Below are 24,654 nucleotides of genomic sequence, written 5' to 3' on the forward strand. Positions count from 1 at the left end.
TTAGGAGGATTTAATGCTTCATTCTCATTTGATAAATGCAAATGCATTTGGAATTTGCAAATAAAAATACATTTTGTGATTCTTAACAGGAACAAGCCACAAAATAATTTATTGATTGCTTGCAGAGATCAAGCAGAAAACCTACGAATGAATTACTAGATCCACAGCAAAATATTTCTTAGCTAAATTTCTACTAAAGGAAAAATGTTCTGAACCCTGAAGCAATTGAAAAATATTGGATGGGTTAAAGATAATAAAATAGCTACTAATAATGATTTTAGCATCTTTGAAAGTGGATAAATTGCCAAATCCAAATGAAATATATCCTAGGCTTTCCAAGGAATTAAGGAAGATCATTTTCTAATCTGTCCTGGTTGAAAGGATGGTGTCAGAGTACAACATTGTACCACAGTTTAAGAACAATGTAATGAATAAACAAGTAATTAAGGGCCAGTTAATTCCAATGGCGGATAATGTATTGGCATCAATTCTAAGCCAAGTACTGACTGGCCTTCTGATCATAATTAGCAGGAATCAGGGTTTTAGAGAATTGATGCAACAATATGGAAAAGGCGACATATCACAATGTGTTCCTCTAATTATTTCACTTTTTATATCAACCTATCTTTATTTGAATATCTACTACTTCGACGATTACCTCTGATGTCATAGGAATACATGGAAATAGGTCCTTCAGTCCCACTCCGTCCATGCCAACTGAGTTGCCTCACTGAGATAATGCAATCTGGCTGCATTTATCCTGTATCTTTCTTACCTACATACCTGTCCAAATCTCTTAAATGCTGTAAATTTACTCGACTCTACGCGTTGCACATACTCACCACCCTCTATATCATGAGCACGTGCCTCAAATCCTTTTAAATCTTTCTCTGTAACTTTAAACCTATGTCCTCTTGTTGTTGGCTCCATAACCCTGGGGTAAAGACCTTGCCTAATAACCTTATCCATGTGCCTCATAATTTGAGTGCAGCATTTCTTTGTAAGAAGCTATCCTGCAGATATAGTGCTTTGCTTTCAACATTACTAGCATTTTGTGTCCAGCCCTTATCCACATTACAGTGTGGAATTCCCAACTGTCTTCTAGATCATAGCATCAAACTTTTAGTCTGCACGTATCTGCAGTCAACTAATTTAGAATCATTACTTTATAAATGCTGTTCCAGTTTAACCCTGGCATGAAAAACAGTCACAAAACAAAAGGTATTGATGGAGGAGAGGTGTGGGGTAGAAAGGACAGGGGTAGAGGTTGACAAACAAATTTTGCTATTTATAAGGCTAACCTCCTTCCTCAAAGATCTAATGCTTCTTACCTGGCATAATTTAAAAGTGACAATTCCTGAGTTTTTGTAGCTTTTCTTTTTTTGTTTCTTCTTTGGATGAATGCACTCAAACTCCATCTGCAGGGAAGCAGGAGGAATTAGTTAATTGAAAGACCAATTGCAATGACAATTCTCAAATACAGAAGTTTAAAATTACCACTGCAATTATACACCAAAACTCAATAGTACAGATATCTAATGTAACTGTATTAGCATGATTGGTATGCAAAAGCATTGTTGGGTGTAAGTAGCAAATACTAGATGCATGCAAGGAACACTGTAATACCTAGAATTTTTTTGTCAAACTCTATTAGAGTGGAGACTCCATAGATACTTCAGTAGAAAGTAAACAAGATATAGCATTGAGTCAAAGTCATTAAAAAAGGAAAGAAATATGAGACTTAAAAAGTGGAAGGAATAAAGTGTGTTTAGTAAACTGAACAATGAGATGTTAGGATAGGTGATCAGAAGTCTGGTCTTACAGACAAGCTAGTTATAAACTGTCTAAATAGAAGTAACCATTTCACAATTATTTTACTTAGTAAATTACAGTACAGGCTAAGCTATAAAAGATATCAGAAGTTAAAGTTGGTACAAGCGTTCTTAACATTTTATAAAATCGCTAAATTTCAGATATTATTAAAATATAGTTAGGAGGTGCAACATACAGTACTGCATGAGTTTTAGATACATAACTAAAACTTTTGCACAGTACTCCATTTGTCATTGTGGAACAGAGAGCAAATTTGTAAATCTGTCAGAAGCAGAGGATATTGGGAGTAGTGAGGGTGGAGTGCTGCGGGAGGGTGTGGGTGGGACAGGTGACAGAGAAAGAGTGCTAGTGGCACGAGTGCAGATGTGCCCAGCCCTGAGTCACCAGGTAAGGTCTTTGGTTCCAAACAATTGATGCACTGATCACTACAGGATGTCTCTCTGGTGATTCCAGCTCCCTCACCTCTCCCTTCCTCTTCCCGCCCCCCCAAATCTTATTCCCCTCTCCCTGCCCCTTCCCAATTCAAGGTGCTATAGAAGTAACTACAGAAAGTGTACTTCAGATTTCAAATGAATATCAAATGCAAGCAAACTATCAAAACTATCAAGTAGTTTCTAATAAAGGAAAATATCCACACTCAGGAGAGTGGAGAATATTGTCATTGTAGAAGGCTGAGCAGCATTCTAAATATATTAATTTTTAACATAATGAGTAGTTAACACAAAATAAATGCAAGACCAAGACAAATGGAAGAATCCAACACACTAATTCATAAATGCAGAAATGTGAGTAACAAATCAAATAGCAACAAAGGAAGGAATAACACAAAGTATTTAGAATGTACAGTAAAATATCTGAGGCAAAAATCAAAACTTGTGATAAGTGATGATAGAAATACTGAAAGACTCAGACGAGCGTAAGACATAATAAGAGGAATAGATAGAGTGGATAGCCAGCGCCTCTTCCCCAGGGCACCACTGCTCAATACAAGAGGACATGGCTTTAAGGTAAGGGGTGGGAAGTTCAAGGGGGATATTAGAGGAAGGTTTTTTACTCAGAGAGTTGTTGGTGCGTGGAATGCACTGCCTGAGTCAGTGGTGGAGGCAGATACACTAGTGAAGTTTAAGAGACTACTAGACAGGTATATGGAGGAATTTAAGGTGGGGGGGGGTCATATGGGAGGCAGGGTTTAAGGGTCAGCACAACATTGTGGGCCGAAGGGCCTGTAATGTGCTGTACTATTCTATGTTTTATATTCAGCCCATCGAGTCTACTCTGCCATTCTATCATGGCTGACCATGGGTCCCTCTCAACCCCATACACCTGCCTTCTCGGCATAGCCTCTGATGTTCTGACCGATCAGGAAACGATTAATTTGTGCTTTAAATATACGCATGGTCTTGGTCTCCACAGCTGTCTGTGGCACAGCAGTCCACAGGTTCACTACTCTCTAGCTAAAAAAAAATTCTTCCTTAAACCTCTTTTCTAAAGGGTTGTCTCTCAATTTTGAGGCTGTGCCCTCTAGTTCTGGATATTCCACCATAGGAAACATCCTCTCCACATCCACCTCATCTAGTCCTTTCAACATTCAGTAGGTTTCAATGAGATCCTCCCCCAATTCTTCCAAATTCCAGTGAGTACAGGCCCAAAGCTGCCGAATGCTCATATGTTAACCCCATCATTCCCGGAATCATCTTCATGAACCTCCTCTGGACACTCTCTAATGACAACACATCCATTCTGAGCTATGGGGCCCAAGACTGTTGATAATACCCTAAGTGCAGTCTTTGTAATAGCAATGGCACTCACTCCTGCTCCATGACATTCACTGACCTCTGGCACACTGCTCGTGCCTCCAACAGTGAAGACAGATGCAAAGTATCCATTAAATTCATCTGCCTTTTTTGTCCCTCTTTACTACCTCACCGGCATCATTTTCCAGTGGTCCAATATCAACTCTCATCTCCCTTTTCCTCTTTATATAACTGGAAAAAACTTTTGGTATTCTGCTTTATATTATAGACTAGTCTGCCCTCATATTTCATCTTTTCCCTTTTTACAGCTTTTTTAGTTACTTTTGTTGGATTTTAACAGTTTCCCAATCATCCAACTTCCCACACAATTTTGCTACCTTACATCCCCTTTCCTTGGCTTTTATAGAAACATAGAAAGTAGGTGCAGGAGTAGGCCTTTCGGCCCTTCGAGCCTGCACCGCCATTCAGTATGATCATGGCTGATCATCCAACTCAGAACCCTGTACCTGCCTTCTCTCCATTAAGTTTATGCAGTCCTTAACTTTCCTTGTCAGCCATGGTTGCCTTCCCCTACCATTTGAGAACAACTTCTTGGGAGACATACCTATCCTGCGCCTTGTGAACTATTCCCAGAAACGTCAGCCATCTCTGCTCTGCCGTCATCCCCACCATTATCCTCCTCCAATCCACCTGGGCAAGCTCCTCTCTCATGCCTTTGTAATTCCCTTTATTCCAATGTGATGCTGATACATGTGAATTCTGCTTCTCACTCTCAAATTTCGGTATGAATTCAATTATATTATGATCACTGCCTCCCAAAGGTTCCTTTACATTAAACCCTTACAAGATCTGGGTTATTACACAAAACCCAATGTAAGGTGGGTTTTCCCTGAGTAGGCTCAATCTCAAGCTACTCTAAAAAGCCATTCCATAGGCATCCACCAAATTCTCTCCCTTGCAATGCGACATCAACCTGACTTTCCCAATATCCTTGCATATTGAAGTCCCCATTACAAATGTTACATTACCCTTATTACAGGCCCTTTCCAACTCCTTTTGTAATCTCAAACCCACATCTTGGCTAAGATATGGCAGTCTATATGACTCCCATAATTTTTTTTTACCCTTAAGCATAAAGAGAGCAGACTCAAACACGTCACAAACATTACTAGACCCAAATCAAATACAGATTCTGTGATGCACGTTCAATGTAAGGCCTACCGGTGAGCTATAGGATGCTCCTTGTAGTTTTGACATGCTTGTCTCAAATATACCGATTAGGTCATGTGATCCATCATTATCATAATCATAGCACTCCACCTGCAAAAAAACTACATTTAGTTTTGTTGCAATCTGCATAAACTGGCACATCAGATGTTTGTACCCTGCTGTTCTAATCTGCAGTTAAGAGTGTCCATTATTGTTGAAGGATTTCATATCCCTTAGCATTTTACCATTCTTTGTTGACTGGAGGATCTTGGATCATAAATAATTCATTCAGAAAATGTATACTATAAGCATGATTATCAATGAAAAAATAGCAGAAACCAGCAGACAGTTAGCTTTTTTGACGTAGACAAAAATGTGAAGACTGGAAAAGGAACAACAAAATGCTGTCAATAAGCTTATTCCCAGCCATTGGCACCAAACGTGTTGTGCGGTAGTGTCAACCAGCTGAACTTTCCATCTGAAAAGTACTCCATGTAGCACATCGAGCACCAGTAAGCAAGGAGTTGAATTTCTGGCAAATTACTTTCAGCTAATTGGACATTGAGTGTTTTCAAGACTTGGAGCCTGAATAAATTAACATATTTAAATCCATTATCATCCTTTAAACAAGATAAACAATTAGATGATAAATGCACAGCAGAAATGTGCATTAACTCATACCCAAGCAGATCTTGCTTAAACGTTACTAGTATAAATAGGAAAGGCAAATATATGACAAATTGGCTCAAATCAACTTCACTTAATGTTGTAAATTGTTAGCCCTGCACCATAGGCTTCTGGTTTTTGCTGTTTGTGCAACAAAAATGAATAAGCACCATACATTTACTGCCTAGCTTTATTTGTTCACTGTAAACAATGTATTTGCACTTTTTAGTCAATATTTTCAATACTGATGGCATTAATGGTTACAAGTTGCTTCCATTTTACAAAAAGAACCATGGTGAAAAGACTGAGAAAATTGTCATTTCTGAATCTATGTCAGTAAACTGAAATTTACCTTGATACTCCTCTGAAAATCACCATTACCCAGGGATCGCAAAGGGATTTTGAAAGGTTTCCAACTAGGATTTAGGTTATTCTTTATTACCTAAATATTTAAAAAATTTACATTAGTAACATAGCATACTGCTTACATTTTTACATCTTAAAACACCATTACATTATAAAAAACATTTACAGAAAACACGCAATTTTTGGGATGTTAATGGAACTGGAACAGCGTGATGTGGTGCAGGGGGGAGATCCATAGCACAAGGTAAGTACAGATCTTAAAGGGGACCTACCTGTAGACAACCTGAAGTGCCTGATACCACATACTAGGATCTGATCTGCCAGGTTACCTTTTAAACTGAACCAAAACAGGCCTTGATCATTGTGAATATCTGCTTCTGAGGAGGGAACGTCGACTCAGACCATGAGAGGCCTGCATCGGGCATTTTCATGCTTTACAAGGCGCATATTGGAAGTCTATGTGGGCGCCACTCCTCGCACGGACTACAGCAATGTGTGATTAAGTGCCTTGCTCAAGGGCACACACACTCTGCCACAGCTGAGGCTCAAACTAGCAACCTTGAGGTAACTAGACGAACGCCTTAACCAGTTGGCCACGTGCCCAACACTAAGTCATCTGCAATGTCTGTGAACAACAGGAATTCTGCAGATGCTGGAAATTCAAGCAACACACATCATCTTCGTCTGTCGTCTGTCCCGACGAAGGGTCTCGGCCTGAAACGTCGACTGTATCTCTTCCTAGAGATGCTGCCTGGCCTGCTGCATTCACCAGCAACTTTGATGTGTGTTGCAATGTCTGTGGGAGCTTTACGTACAACTCAATTTTTCAAGTGGTATTCAAAAGTGGATGAGGCTTTTCATTCCAGGACGAAGGAGATGTCTTCCTTTTTTAAAGTAAGGGGCTTCCCTTCCTCCACCATCAACTCTGCTCTCAAACGCATCTCTCCCACTTTACGCACATCTGCTCTCACCCCATCCGCCCGCCATCCCACTAGGGATAGGATTCACCTTGTCCTCACCTACCACCCCACCAGCCTCCGGGTCCAACATATAATTCTCCGTAACTTCCGCCACCTCCAACAAGATCCCACCACTAAGCACATCTTTCCCTCCCCCTCCCCCTTTCTGCTTTCCGCAGGGATTGCTCCCTACCCGACTCCCTTGTCCATTCGTTCCCCCCCCCCATCCCTTCCCACTGATCTCCCTCCAGGCACTTATCCATGTAAGCAGAACAAGTGCTACACCTGCCCTTGCACTTCCTCCCTCACTACCATTCAGGGCCCCAGACAGTCCTTCCAGGTGTGGCATCACTTCACCTGTGAGTCGGCTGGTGTGATATACTGTGTCTGGTGCTCCTGATGTGGCCTTCTATATATTGGTGAGACCCCACGCAGACTGGGAGACCGTTTCGCTGAACACCTACGCTCTGTCCGTCAGAGAAGGCAGGATCTCCCAGTGGCCACACACTTCAATTCCACGTCCCATTCCCATTCTGATATATCCATCCATGGCCTCCTCTACTGTCAAGATGAAGCCACACTCAGGTTGGAGGAACAACACCTTATATTCCGTATGGGTAGCCTCCAACCTGATAGCATGAACATTGACTTCTCTAACTTCCGTTAATGCGCCTCCTTCTTTCCTTACCCCATCCCTTATTTATTTTTATTCCCCCCCTTCTTTTTTTTCCTTCTCTCTCTGTCCCACTCACAATCACTCCTTGCCTGCTCTCCATCTTCCTCTTGGGTCCCTTTCCCTTTCTTTCTCCCTAAGCCTCCTGTCCCATGACCCTCCCCCTTCTCCAACTCTGTATCCCTTTTGCCAATTAACTTTCCAGCTCTTAGCTTCTTCCCTCTCCCTCCTGTCTTCTCCTATCATTTTGGATCTCCCCCACCCCCTCCCATTTTCAAACCTCTTACTAGCTCTTCTTTCAGTTAGTCCTGATGAAGGGTCTCGGCCCGAAACGTCGACTGTACTTCTTCCCATAGATGCTGCCTGGCCTGCTGCGTTCACCAGCATTTTGTGTGTGTTTGCGAAAGTGTGCACTAGATGCATTTGGATATCAATGCACACATGCTGGTACCTCTGAATGCAAGTGCATTATGTGCATGCAGAACACAGAATCAGGTTACTCATTTTTCTAATAAACAGTTAAGAAAATGATCAATTTCAGCAGTCATACAATAAAATTCTGAAGAACATTATACCTGGCAATGGAAAACAGAACGTAGAGAGCCTGACTGACTTCCAGATGAAAATATTTCTTCAATCCTTTCTATGGAAGTTTGATTTTTTTTAAACTACCGCAACCCTAATTTTCCTATGTAATAGAGGACCATTTTTATCTTATTCTTCACACCAGTAATCACTTTTTAAGTCTACTTCCCATTCCAACATGTCAGTCCATGGCCTATACTGCAGCGGTGAGGCCACACTCAGGTTGGAGGAGCAACACCTTATATTCCATTTGCGCAGCCTCCAACCTGATGGCATGAACATAGATTTCTCTAACTTCTGGTAATTGCCCCCTCTTCACCTTCACCATTCCCCATTCTCATTTCCCTCCCCATCACCTTCCCCTCTGGTGCTCCTTCCTCTTCCATTTTTTCCATGACCTTCAGTTCTCTCCTATCAGATTCCCCTACCTCCAGCCCTTCATCTCTTTCACCAATCCCAGCTCTTTACTTCACATCTCCCAGATTCACCCATCACCTACTATCTTGTATTTCTTCCTCTTCTTCCCTCACCTTCTTACTCTGACTTCTTATCTCTTTTTTCCCGTCCTGAGGAAGGGTCTCGGCCCAAAACGTGGACTGTTTACTCTTTTCCATAGATGCTGCCTGGCCTGCTGAGTTCCTCCAGCATTTTGTGTGTATTACTTTGACTTCTAGCATTTGCAGATTTTCTCTTGCCAGTAATCCCTTATTTAGGTTATCTGTTTAGTAAATCTATACACCTCTACATTAAATAGGGTGCATGGTATAGCCTGCAAAGATCCACCTGTGGTATAATAGGAATGAATGTTAAACTTCTGTCATTTATCCCAGTTATCCAATTTACTCTTTTCTGAATTATAACACAGTTGCCACACCAAGTCATTATGAATCCAGACCAAATGCTTTCTAAGGTGCATTGATAAAAATTGGGAAAATTTGATGGGGGCGTACCTTATTTCTTTAGCCTCCTGAGGTAGCAGAGGCCTTGGATAGCTTCCTTGGCTGTGACATCAATATGATTGGTCCAGGACAGACTACCAGTGATGTTGACACCCAAGGACTTAATGCTCTCAAGCTCAACACTGCTGGTGTAGACAGGAACAAGTGCCCAACTTCAGTGCATGTGTACACTGACTACGTTTTTCTGCTATTATAACTATATATGCTGTCTGTGGCTGTTAGTAGCTTGCCCACAGGAAAACTGATTTGTTTGGCTGAATTCAGGTGTATGGTTGAATGAAAATTAATCTTGAAGGGCTCCCCCTTTCTAAAGTCAATGATCAGCCCTTTTGACATTGAGGGAAAGATTGTTGTCATGACACCATGTCACTAAACTCAGCAACCATTATTTTACATCTCTAATCCAACCAGTCAAATTTCCCCCTCTGTTCCAAAGCAGCTTTAATTTATATACTTTATACTTTATTGTCGCCAAACAATTGGTACTAGAACGTACAATCATCACAGCGATATTTGATTCACACATTTTAGTATTGAAGCATATTCATAGTGTCCACTACGTGTCCCCCAAGTTCAAATTCATATCTTGTTGAACATGGAAAAGCTTCTCCTGCACGCTCTTTACATGAATATATTAATTATAATCAGCACAGGGGCTGAAGTACTTTAGGCAGGAAGTCATGTGCTGAAAAGTACAATAAACAACTTTGATATCATGTCACTATTTCTCTGTCTCCTCATTATGACGATGTAGGTGAAAGACAGCTCCTCAGTCGACATGTATTTGAAGAGAACAACTTAGCAGACAGTTTGAACGTTATGCTTATTAGACACAGTTAAGGTGTCATCTGGGCACCACGACGGTGCAGCAGTTAGCGCGATGCTACTACAGCACAGGGCGTTCCGGAGTTCGGAGTTCAATTCCAGCGCTGTTCTGTAAGGAGTCTGTACGCCCTCACAGTGGAATGCATGAGTTTTCCCCAGGGGCCCTGTTTCCTCCCACAGTCCAAAGACAAAGCAGGTAAGTTAACTGGTCTTTGTAAGTTGTCCCGTGATTAGGTTAGAGTTAATCGGGGGCTGCTGGGGTGGCGTGACTCAAAGGGCCGGGAGGTTCTAGTCCATGCTGCTTCAGTAAATCAATCAATCTGCTCCTCAGATTCTGACTCTTACCTCTGTTCTATGAACCATTTGCCATTTTCCATCTTCAGTCTGTTTGTGAAACTCCAGGTAGGGATCTGACTTCCCAAAGAAATCCTGATCAGAAAAGACATTATTTCCAGACAGAAAATGTGAGCCATAATTGTACAAATACTACTTCAAAATTATACACAAACTAGAAACATAATAAAAAAAACAATGTGAAAGAGAAAATGACAAATAAATACTGTTCACTAGCCAGAGCTATTGAGGATCTCAGATACTGCCTCTTCCTTTTAAGTGATAAAGCCGACATATTTTCAGCTTACTACAAAACACCTACCTTATTATCCAGGTTCCGTGCTTGAGCCTCAAAATTTACCACTCTGTTGTCTTTCACTTCCTCAGCATAGATCTTAAAAACAAATAAAATAGAAATCAATTTACAATATTTTTGAAATAGAAATGAAGAGGCAATACCTCATAATGTCAGGCCAACCCATATTTGAGGTGAGAACCAGACAAATACCCTGTGCCAAAATAATCAGCTCCAAAATGCAGCAATTTCAAACAGAAATTTATGTCAGTGCAGTACTGTTCAGACCATGAGACATACGAGCAGAATTTGGCCATTCAGCCCATTGAGTCTACTCCGCCATTCCATCATGGCTGATCCCAGATATCACTCAAACCCATACACCAGCCTTCTCAACATATTCTTTGATGCTCTGACCACTCAGAAAGCTATCAACTTCTATATTAAATATACCCACGGACTTGGCCTCCACTGCAGTCGGCGCAGAACATTCCATAGATTCGTTACACTCTAGCTAAAAAAATTCCTCCTTATTTCTATTCTGAAAGGTCACCGCTCAATTTTGAGGTTATGCCCTGTAATTCTGGATAACCACACTATAGGAAACATCCTCTCCGTATCCACCCTATCTAGTCCTTTCAACATTCGGTAGGTTTCAATGAGCTCCCCGTGCATTCTTCTAATTTCCAGCGAGTATAGGCCCAAAGCCGCCAAACGCTCCTCATACGTTAATCCCTTTCACTCCCGAAATCTCTTTTTTCCCCCCCTTTCAAGGTTCTTTTGGAGACCCTGATCTGGAGTTACATGCTGACTTCAATTCTTTGCAGAAACGGGACCTGCTCTCAGGGCCTGATGACCAGCCACTTTTCGTTATGCCAAGGATGCGGCCTGGAAGACTAGTGCACCTTCAGGGTGGTGGATTTTCATGGCTCTGGAGGCGGGCGGATTCAAGTCTGGAGCCGCCGCCTGATGCATCATGGGAGATGGAAGATCATAAGCAGCGAGCTGGCTGCGTGCCCAGAGACCCAAGTTCTTTGGGCACAGAGCTCAGAAAAAGCTACGCAACAGACTTTTAACACCATAAATCAGCAAGTTGCTTTCTTATTTCTCCCCTCTCGCTGTGAAATGGGGACACCTCTTTTTTCCCTCATTAGGGAGAGACAGAGCCTGTCGTATGTCGGATCACCAGGTGAACAAGCAGTCTTTGGGGTACTGCAGGTCTGTGTCTTTATTGTTGCTTTGCTGCATGCTTGAGTGCTCAGTGGGGGGTGCCGATGCTTTTTTCTGCTGGTAGGATGGGGGGGGGGGTTTGTCACTTTGCTGCTGCTTATGTGTGGGAGGGGGAGCAGTGGCTTTGGGGTTCTAACATTTAACTGTCATTTATTCTTTGGGGCAATCCTCTGTTGTTTTCATGGATGTTTGCGAAGAAAAAGTATTTCAAGATGTATATTGTATACATTTCTCTGACGATAAATGTACCTATTGAACCTATTGAATCTCCTCTGGACTCTCTCCAATGATAACACATCCTTTCTGAGATATGGGGCCCAAAACAACTGACAAGACTCCTTGCAGCCTGACTACTGTCTTATAAAGGCTCAGCATTATCACCTTACTTTTAGATTCTATTCCCCTTGAAATGAATGCCAACATTGCATTTGGCTCTACCACAGACTTAACCCGTAAATTAACCTTCTGGGTGTCTTGCACCAGGACTCCCAAGTCCCTCTGCAACTCTGATACTTGAACCTTCTCCCTGTTTAGATAATAGTCCCCAGTATCATTCCTTTGACAAAAATGCATTATCATACATTTCCCAACACTGTATTCAAGCTGCCACTTTTTTGGCATTCTTCCAATTTGTCCAAGTCCTGCTGCAATCGCATTGCTTTCTCAGCAATACCTACCCCTCCACCTATCTTTGTATCATCTGTAAACTTTGCCACAAGCCCACCAATTCTATTATCCGAGTCACTGACAAACAATGTGAAAAGTAGTGGTGGTCCAAGGAACACCACTAGTCACCGGCAGCCAAACAGAAAAGGCCCCCTTTATTCCCACTTGCTGCCTCCTGCCTGTCAGTCATTCCTCTATCCATGCCAGCATCTTTCCTGTAACGCCAGCGTAACGCCAATCTTGTTAAGCAGCCTCACATGTGGCACCTCATCAAATGTCTTCTGAAAATACAAGGACATCCACTGCCTCTCTTTTGTCCACCCTACTTGACACCTCCTTGAAGAACTCTAACAGATCTGTCGGGCAAGATTTTCCTTTACAGAAACCACCCTAATTTTGACTTAGATCATTAGTCTCCAAGTAGCCGAAACCTCAGCACTGATAATAGACTCAAGCACTGAGGTTAGGCTAACTGGCCTATAATTTCCTTTCTTTTGCCTTCCTCCCTTCTTCAAGAGTGGAGTGATATTTGCAATCTTCCAGTCCCCTGGGACCATGCCAGAATCAAGTGATTCTTGAAAGATCATGACTAATGCATCTGTTATCTCTTCAGCAACTTCTCTCAGGACTCTGGGATGTAGTCCAGGTGACTTATCCACCTTAAGACCTTTGAGATGTCTAGCACTTTTTCCCTTTATAATAGCAATGGCACTCACTCCTGCTCCCTGACTCTCACAGACCTCTGGCACACTGCTAGAGTCCTCCACAGAGAAGACAGATGCAAAGTACCCCTTAAGCTCATCTGCCATTTCTTTGTCCCCCATTACTGCCTCACCAGTGGCCCAATATCAACATACACTTCCCTGCTTTATATTATTGGCTAGTTTGCCCTCATGTTTCATCTTCTCCCTTTTTACAGCTTTTTTGGTCGTCTTTTGTTGGATTTCAAATGCTTCCCAATTATCCCACTCACTTTTGCTACCTTATATGTCCTTTCCTTGGCTTTTATGCAGTCCTTAACTTCCTTCGCCAGCCACGGTTGCCTATCACTGCCATATGAGAACTTCTTCCTCTGTGGGACATACCTATCCCACGCCTGGTGAACTTTTCCCAGAAACATCAGCATCTCTGCTCTGCCATCATCCCAGCCAGTATCCTCCTCCAATTCACCTGGGCAAGCTCCTCTCTCATGCCTTTGTAATTCCCTTTCTTCCATTGTGATACTGATACATGTGACTTCTGCTTCTTCCTCTCCAACTGCAGTATGAATTCAATCATACTATGATCACTGCCTCCTAAGGGCTCCTTTACGTAAGCCCACTAATAAGATCTGGGATGTTACACAATACCCAATCTAAAATAGCCTTTCATTGAGAAGACTCAAGTACAAGCTGCTCTAAAAAGCCATCTCGTAGGCATGTAACAAATTCCCTCTCCTGCGATCCACCACCAACCTGATTTTCCAAACCCCTTGCATATTGAAGTCCCCAATTACAATTGTGTCATTACCCTTACTAAATGCCTTTTCCAGCTCCCTTTGCAATCCCTACCCAACATCTTGGCTACTATTTGGAGGCCTATGTGATTCCCACAATGTTATTTTTTAACCCCCACAATTTCTTAACTCCACCCACAAAGATTCAACATTCTCTGACCCTATGTCACCCCTTTGTAAAGATATAATTCCATCTCTTACCAATAAAGTCACACCACCGCCCATGCCTTCCTGCGTGTCCTTTCGATACAAAGCATGTCTTTTGATGTTAAGCTCCCAACTATGGCCTTCTTTCTGCCACGACTCAGTGATGCCCACAATGTCATACTGACCAATCTCTAAGTGCGCCACAAGTCAGTCCACCTTATTCAGAATGCTACACGCATTTAAATACAGCGCCTTCAGTCCTGCATTCTTCGCCCTTTTGAATTTTGCCTCTTTGGTACAATATAACTCTTTACTCTGTCTGCATTTGCACCCAGTCATTGGCTTGTCCTTCCTTACATTCATGTTACACCCATCATCTACTTGTAAACCTGTTGGCTCATCCTCAGCTCTATCATACTGGTTCTCATCCCCCTGCTATATTAGTTTAAACCACTTCCAACAGCTCTAGTGGACCTGCCCACAACAATATCGGTCCCCCTTGGATTCAGGTGCAACCCGTCCCTTTTGTACAGTCCCAGCTGCCCCAGAAGAGGTCCCAATTATCAGAAAATGTGAATCCTTGCCCCCTACTCCAATTCTTTATCCACACATTTGTCTGCCACCTCATTTTATTCCTATCCTCACTGTCATGTGGCACAGGTAGTAATCCTGAGATTACTACCCTTGAGGTCCTGCTTCTCAGCTTTCTCAACTTCCTGTATTATTTTTTCAGGACCTCCTCCCTTTTTCTACCTACGTCGTTGGTACCAACTTGTACCATGACTTCTGGCTGTTCTCCCTCCCTTTCCAAGATATTGAGGACACGTCCAGAAAAATCCGGACCCTGGCACCTGGGAGGCAAACTACCATCTATATTTCCTTTTCACATCCACAATCTCACCTATCTGTCCCCCTGACCATAGACTCACCTATTACTACTGCCATTCTCTTCAGTTCCCTACCCTTCTGAGCCACAGGGCCAGCCTCAGTTCTACAGGCATGGCTGCTGTTGCTTCCCCCAGGTAGATCGTCCCCCCAACAGTACTCAAAATGGAGTACTTATTGTTGAGGAGTCGGCCACAGGGGTCCTCTCCACTATCTGGCATCCTCCCTTCCCTCTCCTGACAGTCATCCATTTCTTGGACACCTGTAGCCTTGGGGTGACCAACTCCCTGTAGCTCCTGTCTATCACTGCTTTACTTTCCTGAATGAGCCAAAGGTCACTGAGCTGCAGCTCCAGTTCCCTAACATAGCCGCTAAGAAGCTGCATCTCGATGCACCTGGTGCAGATGTGGCCATTGGGGAGGCTGGAAGTCTCCCGGAAATCCCACATCTGACACCCTGAGCAGAACACTGGCTCTGTGGATATACCCACTATTCTCTCAAGAGAGATTCCTTTGACAAAGTCCAAATACAAAGAAAACCCTTATATTAAAACACTGGTTAGTGACAGCATGGTAAAGTATCTGAAACCAGATAATTAACTGATTATCTGAAATGCTTGAGTAGGACATCAGAAGACTTCAGAATAGGATCGCCTTCCTGCTGGGAAAGGAGAATTACACAGAGAACAAAAAAACATGCAGATCAATATTTACATGATCTAATTAAACGCCTATCAAATTTCAACTGATCCAATTTTTTTTGTTGCTTTTACCAATGTACATATACTTCTAAAGATGAAACAAGACTATACCGTGATTGTTCCTCTTCCTGCAGGGCATTTATTTTTCAGCAAGAGAGGTCTGGTCAGTTTTCTGCTGGAGACAATCTGTCAAAAACAGATCAATTGCATGTACTCAGTTTCCAAAGGAACAGGAAGCCTCAACAAAGATATACACTGAATTGTTGGAAGAGAATGAAAAATAAAAGCAAATAGCAGCAACATGCAGCAAACAAAATTACATACAAGTGACAAGTTAACAAGTTTTTGATGAAAGTTAAAAAGTACAAGAACATTCGCCAAACAGTAAATTTTACTTCCAATTTAGAAATTGCAGTTGGCATTCAGTATTGATGCAGTCAAATTTTGCAAAATTCCATATTCAAATTTTGCAAACAAATAGGAAAGTGGCTTGCTTATCTGTATTAAAAACTTTCACCCATATACAAATTCTGGATCCACAAAGCAAGGTCTCCTTGGATCCCATGCCTCATTACTTTCTGAATGAGCCTTCCATGGAGAACCTGATCAAATATCTTACTGAAATCTATTACACTACATCCACTGCTCTATCTTCAACGTGTTTTGTTACATCCTCAAAGAGCTCAATCAGGCTTGTAGGACACAATCTGCCCTTGAGAAAGCCATGTTGACTATCCCTAATCAGATTATGTCTCCCCAAATGCACATAAATCCTGCCTCTCAGGATCTCCAACAACTTGCCCACCACTGATGTCAGACTCACTGGTATACAATTTACTGGGTTATCCATACTCCCTTTCTTGAACAAAGGGACAGCATTTGCAACTATCCAATCCTCAAGCACTTCTCCCATCCCTATTGATGATGCAAAGATCATTGGCAGACGCTCAACAATCTCCTCCCTCGCTTCCCACAGTAGCCTGGGTTACTTCTCGTCCAGTCCTGGCAACCTATCTAACAATGCTTTTCAAAAGCTCCAGTACATCCTCTTTCTTAATGTCTATATGCTCAAGTGTCAGTTCACTGTAAGTCATCCCCATAATTGGCAAGGTCCTTTTTCCTGGTGAATACTGAAGCAAAGTATTTAAGTACCTCTGACTCCAAACATGCGTTTCCACTATTCCACATGGTTTGTCCTACTCTCACACTGCTCATCACTTGCTCTTCATAACCTTAGTGTTTTTCTTAATCCTGCTCTCCATGGCCTTCTCATGGCCCCTTTTAGCTCTCCTAATTTCGTTCTTAAGCTCCTTCCTGGCAACCTTGTAATTTTCTAGAACTCTATCAGTACCTAGTTTCTTGAACCCTTTGTAAGCTTTTCTTAACTAGATTTTCCACATCCTTTGTACACCATGGTTCTTTTACCCGACCATCCTTTCCTTGCCTCAATGGAACATACCTATGCAGAACTCCATGCAAATGTTCCCTGAATATTTGCAAGGCAGAAATTTAGTATTTCCCTGAGAACATTTGCTCCTAAGTTCCTGACTAATAGCGTCATATTTCCCCCTACCCCGATTAAATGTTTTCCCAAATTGTCTGCCACTACCCCTCTCCAGTGCTATGGTGAAGGAGACAGAGTTGTGGTCACTATCTCCAAAACGCTCTCCCACTAAGAGATCTGACACCTGACCAGGTTCATTTCCCAATACAGTACCAATATAATACAGCCTCTCTTCTAGTTAGTGTATCTACATATTGCATCAGGAAACCTTCTTGAATACATCTAACAAACTCCACCCCATCTAAACCCCTTGCACTAAGGAGATGCCAGTCAACATTAGGAAAGTTAAACTCTCCCATCACAACAACCCTATTATTATTGCACCATTCCAGATTCTGCCTCCCTACCTGCTCTTCAATATCCTGTTCCTATTGGGGGGGGGGGTCTATAAAAAACACCCAGTAGAGTTATTGCCCCTTTCCTGTTTCTGACTTTTACACAACTGACTCAGTAGACCATCCCTCCATGACTTCCCTCCTTTTCTACAGCCATGACACTATCCCTAATAGCAATGCCATGCCCCGACCTCTTACGTCTTCCTCTCTGTTCTTTTTGAAACATCTGAAGCCTGGCACACTCAGCAGCCATTCCTGCTCCTGAGACATCCAAGTCTCTGTAATGGCCACAATGTCATAGTTCCACGTACTGATCCACACTCTAAGCTCATCCGCCTTGTTTATGATACTCGTTGCATTAAAACAGACATATCTCAAACCATCAGGGTGAGTGCATCTTTGCTCTAACATCTGCCTATTCTTCCTCACAAACTCCCCCTACTTGTACTCTAACCTTCCCATCCTCTGCCTCTTCCCTTCCCACCCCCCCCCGGCAAATCTAGTTTAAACCCTCCCCAATTGCATTAGCAAGCCTCCTCGCCAGGATATTGGCCACCTCGGATTCAAGTTTTCATTGCAATCTTTACTTTAATAACAAGTTGCCTTTTTAATTTGTTAATAAATTTGTTAATTTAATTTTTGTTGTAATTATATGGTTTCCCCCATATCTCCTCCTCACTGATTACCAACAAAAGGTGCATCTCAAGGCCACGTACTTAGTGCCCCACTCAATTTTCTTTACACCCACAATTGTGCGGATAAGGCCAGCTCCAATACCATCCGTAGATTTACCAACGACACCACTGTTGGCTGAATCATGGATGATGGAGAATCAGCATGCAGGAATGAGTTAGAGCATTTGATTCAGAGGTGCTGCAATAAGAGGACAGTGGTCACAGCCCACGCCACCACTGACGGGAAGGCTGCCTCAAGGCAGCAGCATCTAACAGCAAGGATCCCCACAATCTAGGTCATGTCCGCATCTCACTGCTACAGTCAGGCAAGAGGTGTATATACCTCAAGTCCCACTGCACCAGGTTCAGTAACAGCTGAACCATCAGAATCTTGAAACAACCTGCAGCACCATAATCCTAACCTTACTTCAGGAAAGTAAACTGAGGGACCACCATCTGCATCACCATGGACAACTCAGATTTGCACAGCCTCCTTCACTGTCCTGTATGACTTATATTGTGTTGTCTCAACCCAAGAGCTTGTGACGCTGCTGCAGGAAAATGTTCGTTGTACCTATACCTCACTCTACTTGCGATGCTGCTGCAGGAAAATGTTCGTTGTACCTATACCTCACTCTACTTGTGATGCTGCTGCAGGAAAATGTTCGTTGTACCTATACCTCACTCTACTTGTGATGCTGCTGCAGGAAAATGTTCGTTGTACCTATACCTCACTCTACTTGTGATGCTGCTGCAGGAAAATGTTCGTTGTACCTATACCTCACTCTACTTGTGATGCTGCTGCAGGAAAATGTTTGTTGTACCTATACCTCACTCTACTTGTGATGCTGCTGCAGGAAAATGTTCGTTGTACCTATACCTCACTCTACTTGTGATGCTGCTGCAGGAAAATGTTCGTTGTACCTATACCTCACTCTACTTGTGCACTTGACAATAAACTCGCATTGTCATAGAGGCACTTCTGGGTCACAAGTGGAAAACTAATTCCAGTATGAAAAACTTAAAACAGCAATATCCTTTACAAGTCTGGACATCAGAATTTTAAGTTATGAACCCCACAAAGCTGGAACTGAAGTAGCTCTATGTCAATGTGAGTTTATTGTCAACTGCCTGACAATTGATCCAACAGTCCAATTGCAGTACTTAGCCCAACTATTCAAAAATTTCACTTGATTTAATTTCAGTGTGTGATGCATCAGCATCTCGACTGGTCAAAATTCAATAGATTGCATTTCGATAGATATAAAAGAGTAACTTTTGCAATACACGTAATACAAAAAGCTTTCATAGTTGGAACTGTAATAATATGCATACTGCTAAAACAAACATAATTCTCTTCATGTGACTAGATCTGGTTAAAAGGAGCAAGATAATGTTGCTTTCAAATGGTTTTCTTAATGCAGCATTCCATAATACCACAGGGATATTTCTAGTGATCAAGATAAATAATGAAAGCATTATTGATATTTACCTGTCCTAGAGTGCATTCCAGTTCCCCCAAGAAATCATCATCACTCAAATCTATGGTTTTGTTGTCAATATCATAAATTCCAAATTTCAGTTTCTGAACTTGCTCGAAGTAGTAATCAATCAGGAACTTCTTAGCAAACTTGGGAGTGAGACAGTTTTTAACTCTTTCCGTGCGATCAATCTAGAGAAAAACAAAATGTTATTATTAAAACCATTAGAGAACAAATACAAGGCATGCTAACCGCATATTCCAGAGTAAATGTGCACTGCCCAGTAGCAGCTGGACGTACAATACAAAGCACCTCATGCTTTCACTCAAGTACTATTACAGATGTGACTGTATATAAAAAGTATCTATCTTCTCCAAAAGCTGAACAGCAATAGTAATACTGACTCCAATTTCAAGCCAAAAAAATACAGAGGACCACATTTTGTGAGTTCAAACCATTAAGAAAATAACTTATGCATTAAACAATATAGTAACACATAGTATGCAGACCGTCAGGACCACAGACATATCATTAATTTCTAGTAGAGTTCCATGTTATATTCAAACTCAGTTGAAAGACACATGATCAAAAGAGAACTAAAGAGTATTGTTGATGTTAATTATGTAAACAGTGTTAATGGAAAGTAATTGCCTGATATACAATGTTTAAAAATAAATTATATTCCACCAGGATGAGGACATAAAGATAGAAAAGGTAAATCAATGAGCAAGTTAGCAAAGGTTCTTCAAATAAAGAATAAAAGATGCCATTGTTCGAACTTATTCTTGCATGTGTAACATGTGCAAACAACCAAAGAAAAATTACTTACTTCAGCCCACTGATTTCCACTCGTGTTAATGAGCAGTGTACATAATGGATCCGATTTGGAAGTAACATCTTTATCCAACAAGTTGTCACAGCTGATGGTTAGTTCAACTTTAGTCACACAATCTGCCATCTGCTGTCCTGCAAACTAAACAGCACAGATTGCATTGAGTGAGGACTGAAAATGTACAAATAGGTACAACTGGAAGTCATAACACGAAGAAAATTCGTTTAAAAAAATCCAGACCATATTTTGGGTAAAAAAAAAGCATTTTATCTTATTGTATTTAGGTTTAGTCAAAAGAAAATTAAAGCTGTGCTACCGGCAATTAAATAATCACATAACAATTTTGTGTTTTGTTGATCTCAAAATTCAGTTGCTGGATTTTAGAAGTGTTGAAAGTAATTATGTGTATATAAGCAACTGTCAATAACTTGGCCAGACCACTGTGCTTAATCAGACCTTGTGACAAACAAAGTGCACCTTGTCCAGTTTGGCTATCAACTTACTCAGACTCTCAATGTGAGGAAACAAATGTCCCCTGATCATTAATTTCATGCAATTGTTAAAGTAGATCAGAAAGAGCAAGTATATTCACTAACCACTAATTTACTGTGCTCAAATTCCTATAATCCTCTGTAATCAATCAACTTCTCTTGTCCGCATTAATAGCTAACCCCCTTCACGCCTGGCCCAGTATTTCCATGGAAACAGAAGCAACAATGGAACATAGTGTGCTGAACAGCTTTCTTCACAGCATGATCTAGCATGCCAGCCGGTCATTTGCCATTGCTAATCAGCAAAATAATTAAGGAATCTTATGGTGGAAGGAGATATATTCTCCATCATATTAACAGTTATGTCCCAGAATCAATTGGCTGCATTACAGACAAGTGTTAAAACATCTTAAAATATTGTTAGCTTATAGCACAGTATGCATTTTAAACTTTTGTTCAACCTCTGATAAAAATTACCATACTACTAATAAAAACATGTCTAGCTTAGTAACCTACCTTGTTATGCACGAACATGCATGTGTCATCAGACTTCACACAGTGGTAAATGTATCTGAAATTAGCCTAACAGTGGCACCAGATTGTGCAATATAATAAACCAGAAAGTAAAGCAAGACACCAGAATACCCTTCAAGAGGGTGAACCCTCGCAAGGAGTCATGCTCCAATGGCATAGCTGGCAAGGTACTGAAAACCCATGCCAACCAACTGGCTGGAGCTTTCCAGGATATCAATCTGTCACTGCTGCAGTCAGAGGTTCTCACCTACTTCAGTTATATCACAGTACTCAGGAAAAGCAGGGTGAGCTGCCTCTATGAATATTGCCCGATGGTATTCACATCTATTGTAATGAAGTTCTTTGAGAGGTTGGTCATAGCTAAAATTAACTCCTGCTTGGGCAAGGACCAGGACACTGCAATTTGCCTACCGCCACAACAGGTCTGGAGCAGACACAATCTCACAGGTTTTGGAAGCAGCTAAGCAATGGCAAAACAGATGTCAGGCTTCTGTTTATCAATTACACCATCATCACCTCATTGCTAATTAATAAGCTTCAAAACCTGGGCCTCTGTCTACTGGGCCTACTGGATCCCTGACCTCCTCATTGGGGGATGACAGTTAGCGTGGATCCATCTCAAAACTGCATACATAGTCCACTGTTCCACTCTCTCTATGTCCATGGCTAGACATGGTGCAAACACCATCATCTATAAGTTGCCAATAACTCCACTATTGCTGGCAACAAGAAGCCTTATATGAGTGAGATTGATCAGGTGGTTGAGTGATGTCACAGGAACCTCACAGCAAGACCAACAAATTTATTGCGGACTTTAGGGAAGTAAAGTCTGGAAAGCATAAATCAGTCCTCACGGAGGGGTCAACAGTTGAAAGGATGATCAGCTTTAAGATCTGAGACATCAGCATCTCAGGATCTATCCTGGGCCTTACTCATTGATGCAATCACACAGGAGGCACACCAGTGACTCTACTTCATTAGGAGTTTGCTGAGATTTGGTGCGTCACCAAAGTCTGTTGCAAATTTCTACACATGTATGCTGGAGAGTTTCTTGACTGGTTACATCACATCATGACATGGAGGCTTCAATACACAGGATCAAAAGAGGCTGCTTTGAGTTGGAGACTCTGCTAGCTCATAACTGCAACAGACTGAAACCTTTGATCTCGACTCAAGGAAGCATCAAGTCAATTAGCAAAGGGGGGAGCCCAGGAACAGCTCCTTAGGGGACAAGTGTAAAAGTAAACTTCAAAAGCATTGGTGTGCAGGCAAGAGTATATATATTGTTGCTGATGTTAGTGTTTTTTCCATGGAACCAATGAGATCCGGCTCCACCACTGAGGACAGCTTCAGGAGGCAGTGCTCCATGAAGACAGCATCCGTCATTCCCTATCAGGGACATACCTTCTTTGTGTTAGTGCCATAGTGGAAGAGGTAGACCCACACGAGAAAAGTTTTAAGAACAATTTCTTCCCATCAGATTTCTGAACAGTCCATGAACATGATTCGTCTTTTACACTGTTTATTTCTACAATAGTAATTTTTTATGACTTGTTTGCTCTGTATTGCTGCTGCAAAACAACAAGTTTCAGAACATAGGTCAGTGATAATAAAGCTGGTTCTCAATCTGTGCTGGTGCTAGAAATTAGAAAATATCAAAGGTGTTACATTAGTGTCACATGTGACATAGGAGGCAATAATTTGTAACATCAAACTTTTAGGATGAGCTTGAAAGGCGAGTTTAACAAAGTATTGCAATAGTTCAGATAACTTAAATGTAATTTTAAATGCACTATAAAACTGCACAAAATGATAGAATTTCAAAATCATCATTAAAATCAATGCCACAAATCTCATACTAACATCACTTCCCTTCTGAGCCACCTCTACCAAATGCAAGCATTTCATGGCTTATTCTAGTATCACTGTGGGATCACTGAAATAAAACCATTCAGCTGCCTTCTCTCACCAGGCTAAAACTTCCCAAATCTTACATCCACCAAATACTAGCCTTGCAGTGTAATGCCCACTTCCTGTAAATCATCTTAGCTACGCTCAACTCCTCAACATGACCTGTCTAAATTTTAGTACAAATCAATATCAGATTCCTTTTTTGATCCATACGTTATTGGGCAATGATGAAGATGTCAATATTCCCTCAATTTCAAATTAATCTATGTTTAAGTAAATTGCTTCCTCCTTTCCAATGTAGTCCCAAAATTAGATGTTGTTTCACGTATATATTCTCATCCTCACTCCATTATCGTGGATGAGTTCAGGAATCTAGTTTCTACCATTCCCCATACTACCAAATTAGCACTAATCTAAATTAGGATCATCTGTTTTTTCGATTGTGACCATGGTATAAAATTCATTCTCAATTTCTGTGGCCAATCACATTTTTCTTCATCACCTAATGGGGCTTGATCTTACTGGCTTCCTGTCAGACCGCTGACAGGTGGCAAGAGTGGGCTCCCTCTCCTCCACCCATCTGACCCTCAACATAGGAGCCCCTCAGGGCTGTGTACCAAATCCCCTCCTTTACTCCTTGTATACTTATGACAATGTCACCACCCACAACTCTAATCTGCAAACTAAATTTGCCGACGACACTACACGGATTGACCTAATCTCAAACAATAACAAGGTGGCCTACAGGGAAGAAGTCATCTCTCTGACACAGTGGTGTCAAGAAAACAACCTCTCCCTCAATGTCTCAAAAACAAACTTGCTGGTTGTGAACTACAGGAGGAATGGTAATGGGCTAACCCCTATTGACATCAATGGATCTGGGGTCAAGAGGGTAAACAGCTTTAAGTTCCTTGGCATCCACATCACTGAGGTCCTCACATGGTCTGTACACACCAGCTGTGGGGTGAAAAAGTCACAACAGCACCTCTTTCACCACAGACGGTTGAGGGAGTTTGGTATGGGCCCCTAAATCCTAAGAACTTTCTACAGGGGCACAATTGAGAGCATCCTGACTGGCTGCATCACTACCTGGTATGGGAACTGTACCTCCCTTAATCACAGGATTCTACAGAGAGTGGTGAAGACAGCCCAGCGCATCTGTAGTTGTGAACTTCCCATGATTCAGGACATTTACAAGGACAGGTGTGAAAAAGGGTGCGAAGGATCATTGGGAACCTGAGTCATCCCAACC

The 24,654-nt window shown here is 41.8% G+C and overlaps 1 protein-coding gene across 2 annotated transcripts in view; it reads right to left on the reverse strand.

The window, feature by feature from the left end:
• Positions 1-24,654, reverse strand: part of LOC134353586 (copine-3-like) — a 64,136-nt gene that overhangs the window by 26,140 nt on the left and 13,342 nt on the right. The window contains exons 1-9 of one of the 2 annotated variants that reach the window (XM_063061677.1): positions 21,474-21,578; positions 20,464-20,607; positions 19,646-19,825; positions 15,692-15,766; positions 10,485-10,556; positions 10,175-10,258; positions 5,815-5,904; positions 4,809-4,907; positions 1,332-1,418 (exon numbers count right to left, since the gene is read on the reverse strand). In XM_063061677.1, coding sequence (XP_062917747.1) covers positions 1,332-1,418; positions 4,809-4,907; positions 5,815-5,904; positions 10,175-10,258; positions 10,485-10,556; positions 15,692-15,766; positions 19,646-19,825; positions 20,464-20,607; positions 21,474-21,491 — 849 coding nt within the window. In that variant the 5' untranslated portion in view covers positions 21,492-21,578. Of the gene's footprint in view, positions 1-1,331; positions 1,419-4,808; positions 4,908-5,814; positions 5,905-10,174; positions 10,259-10,484; positions 10,557-15,691; positions 15,767-19,645; positions 19,826-20,463; positions 20,608-21,473; positions 21,579-24,654 lie in introns of those variants that run through there. The other variant, XM_063061686.1, reaches the window with a different exon arrangement.

This window comes from Mobula hypostoma, chromosome 1 (assembly GCF_963921235.1).
Source record: "Mobula hypostoma chromosome 1, sMobHyp1.1, whole genome shotgun sequence".
Lineage (NCBI taxonomy): Eukaryota > Metazoa > Chordata > Chondrichthyes > Myliobatiformes > Myliobatidae > Mobula > Mobula hypostoma.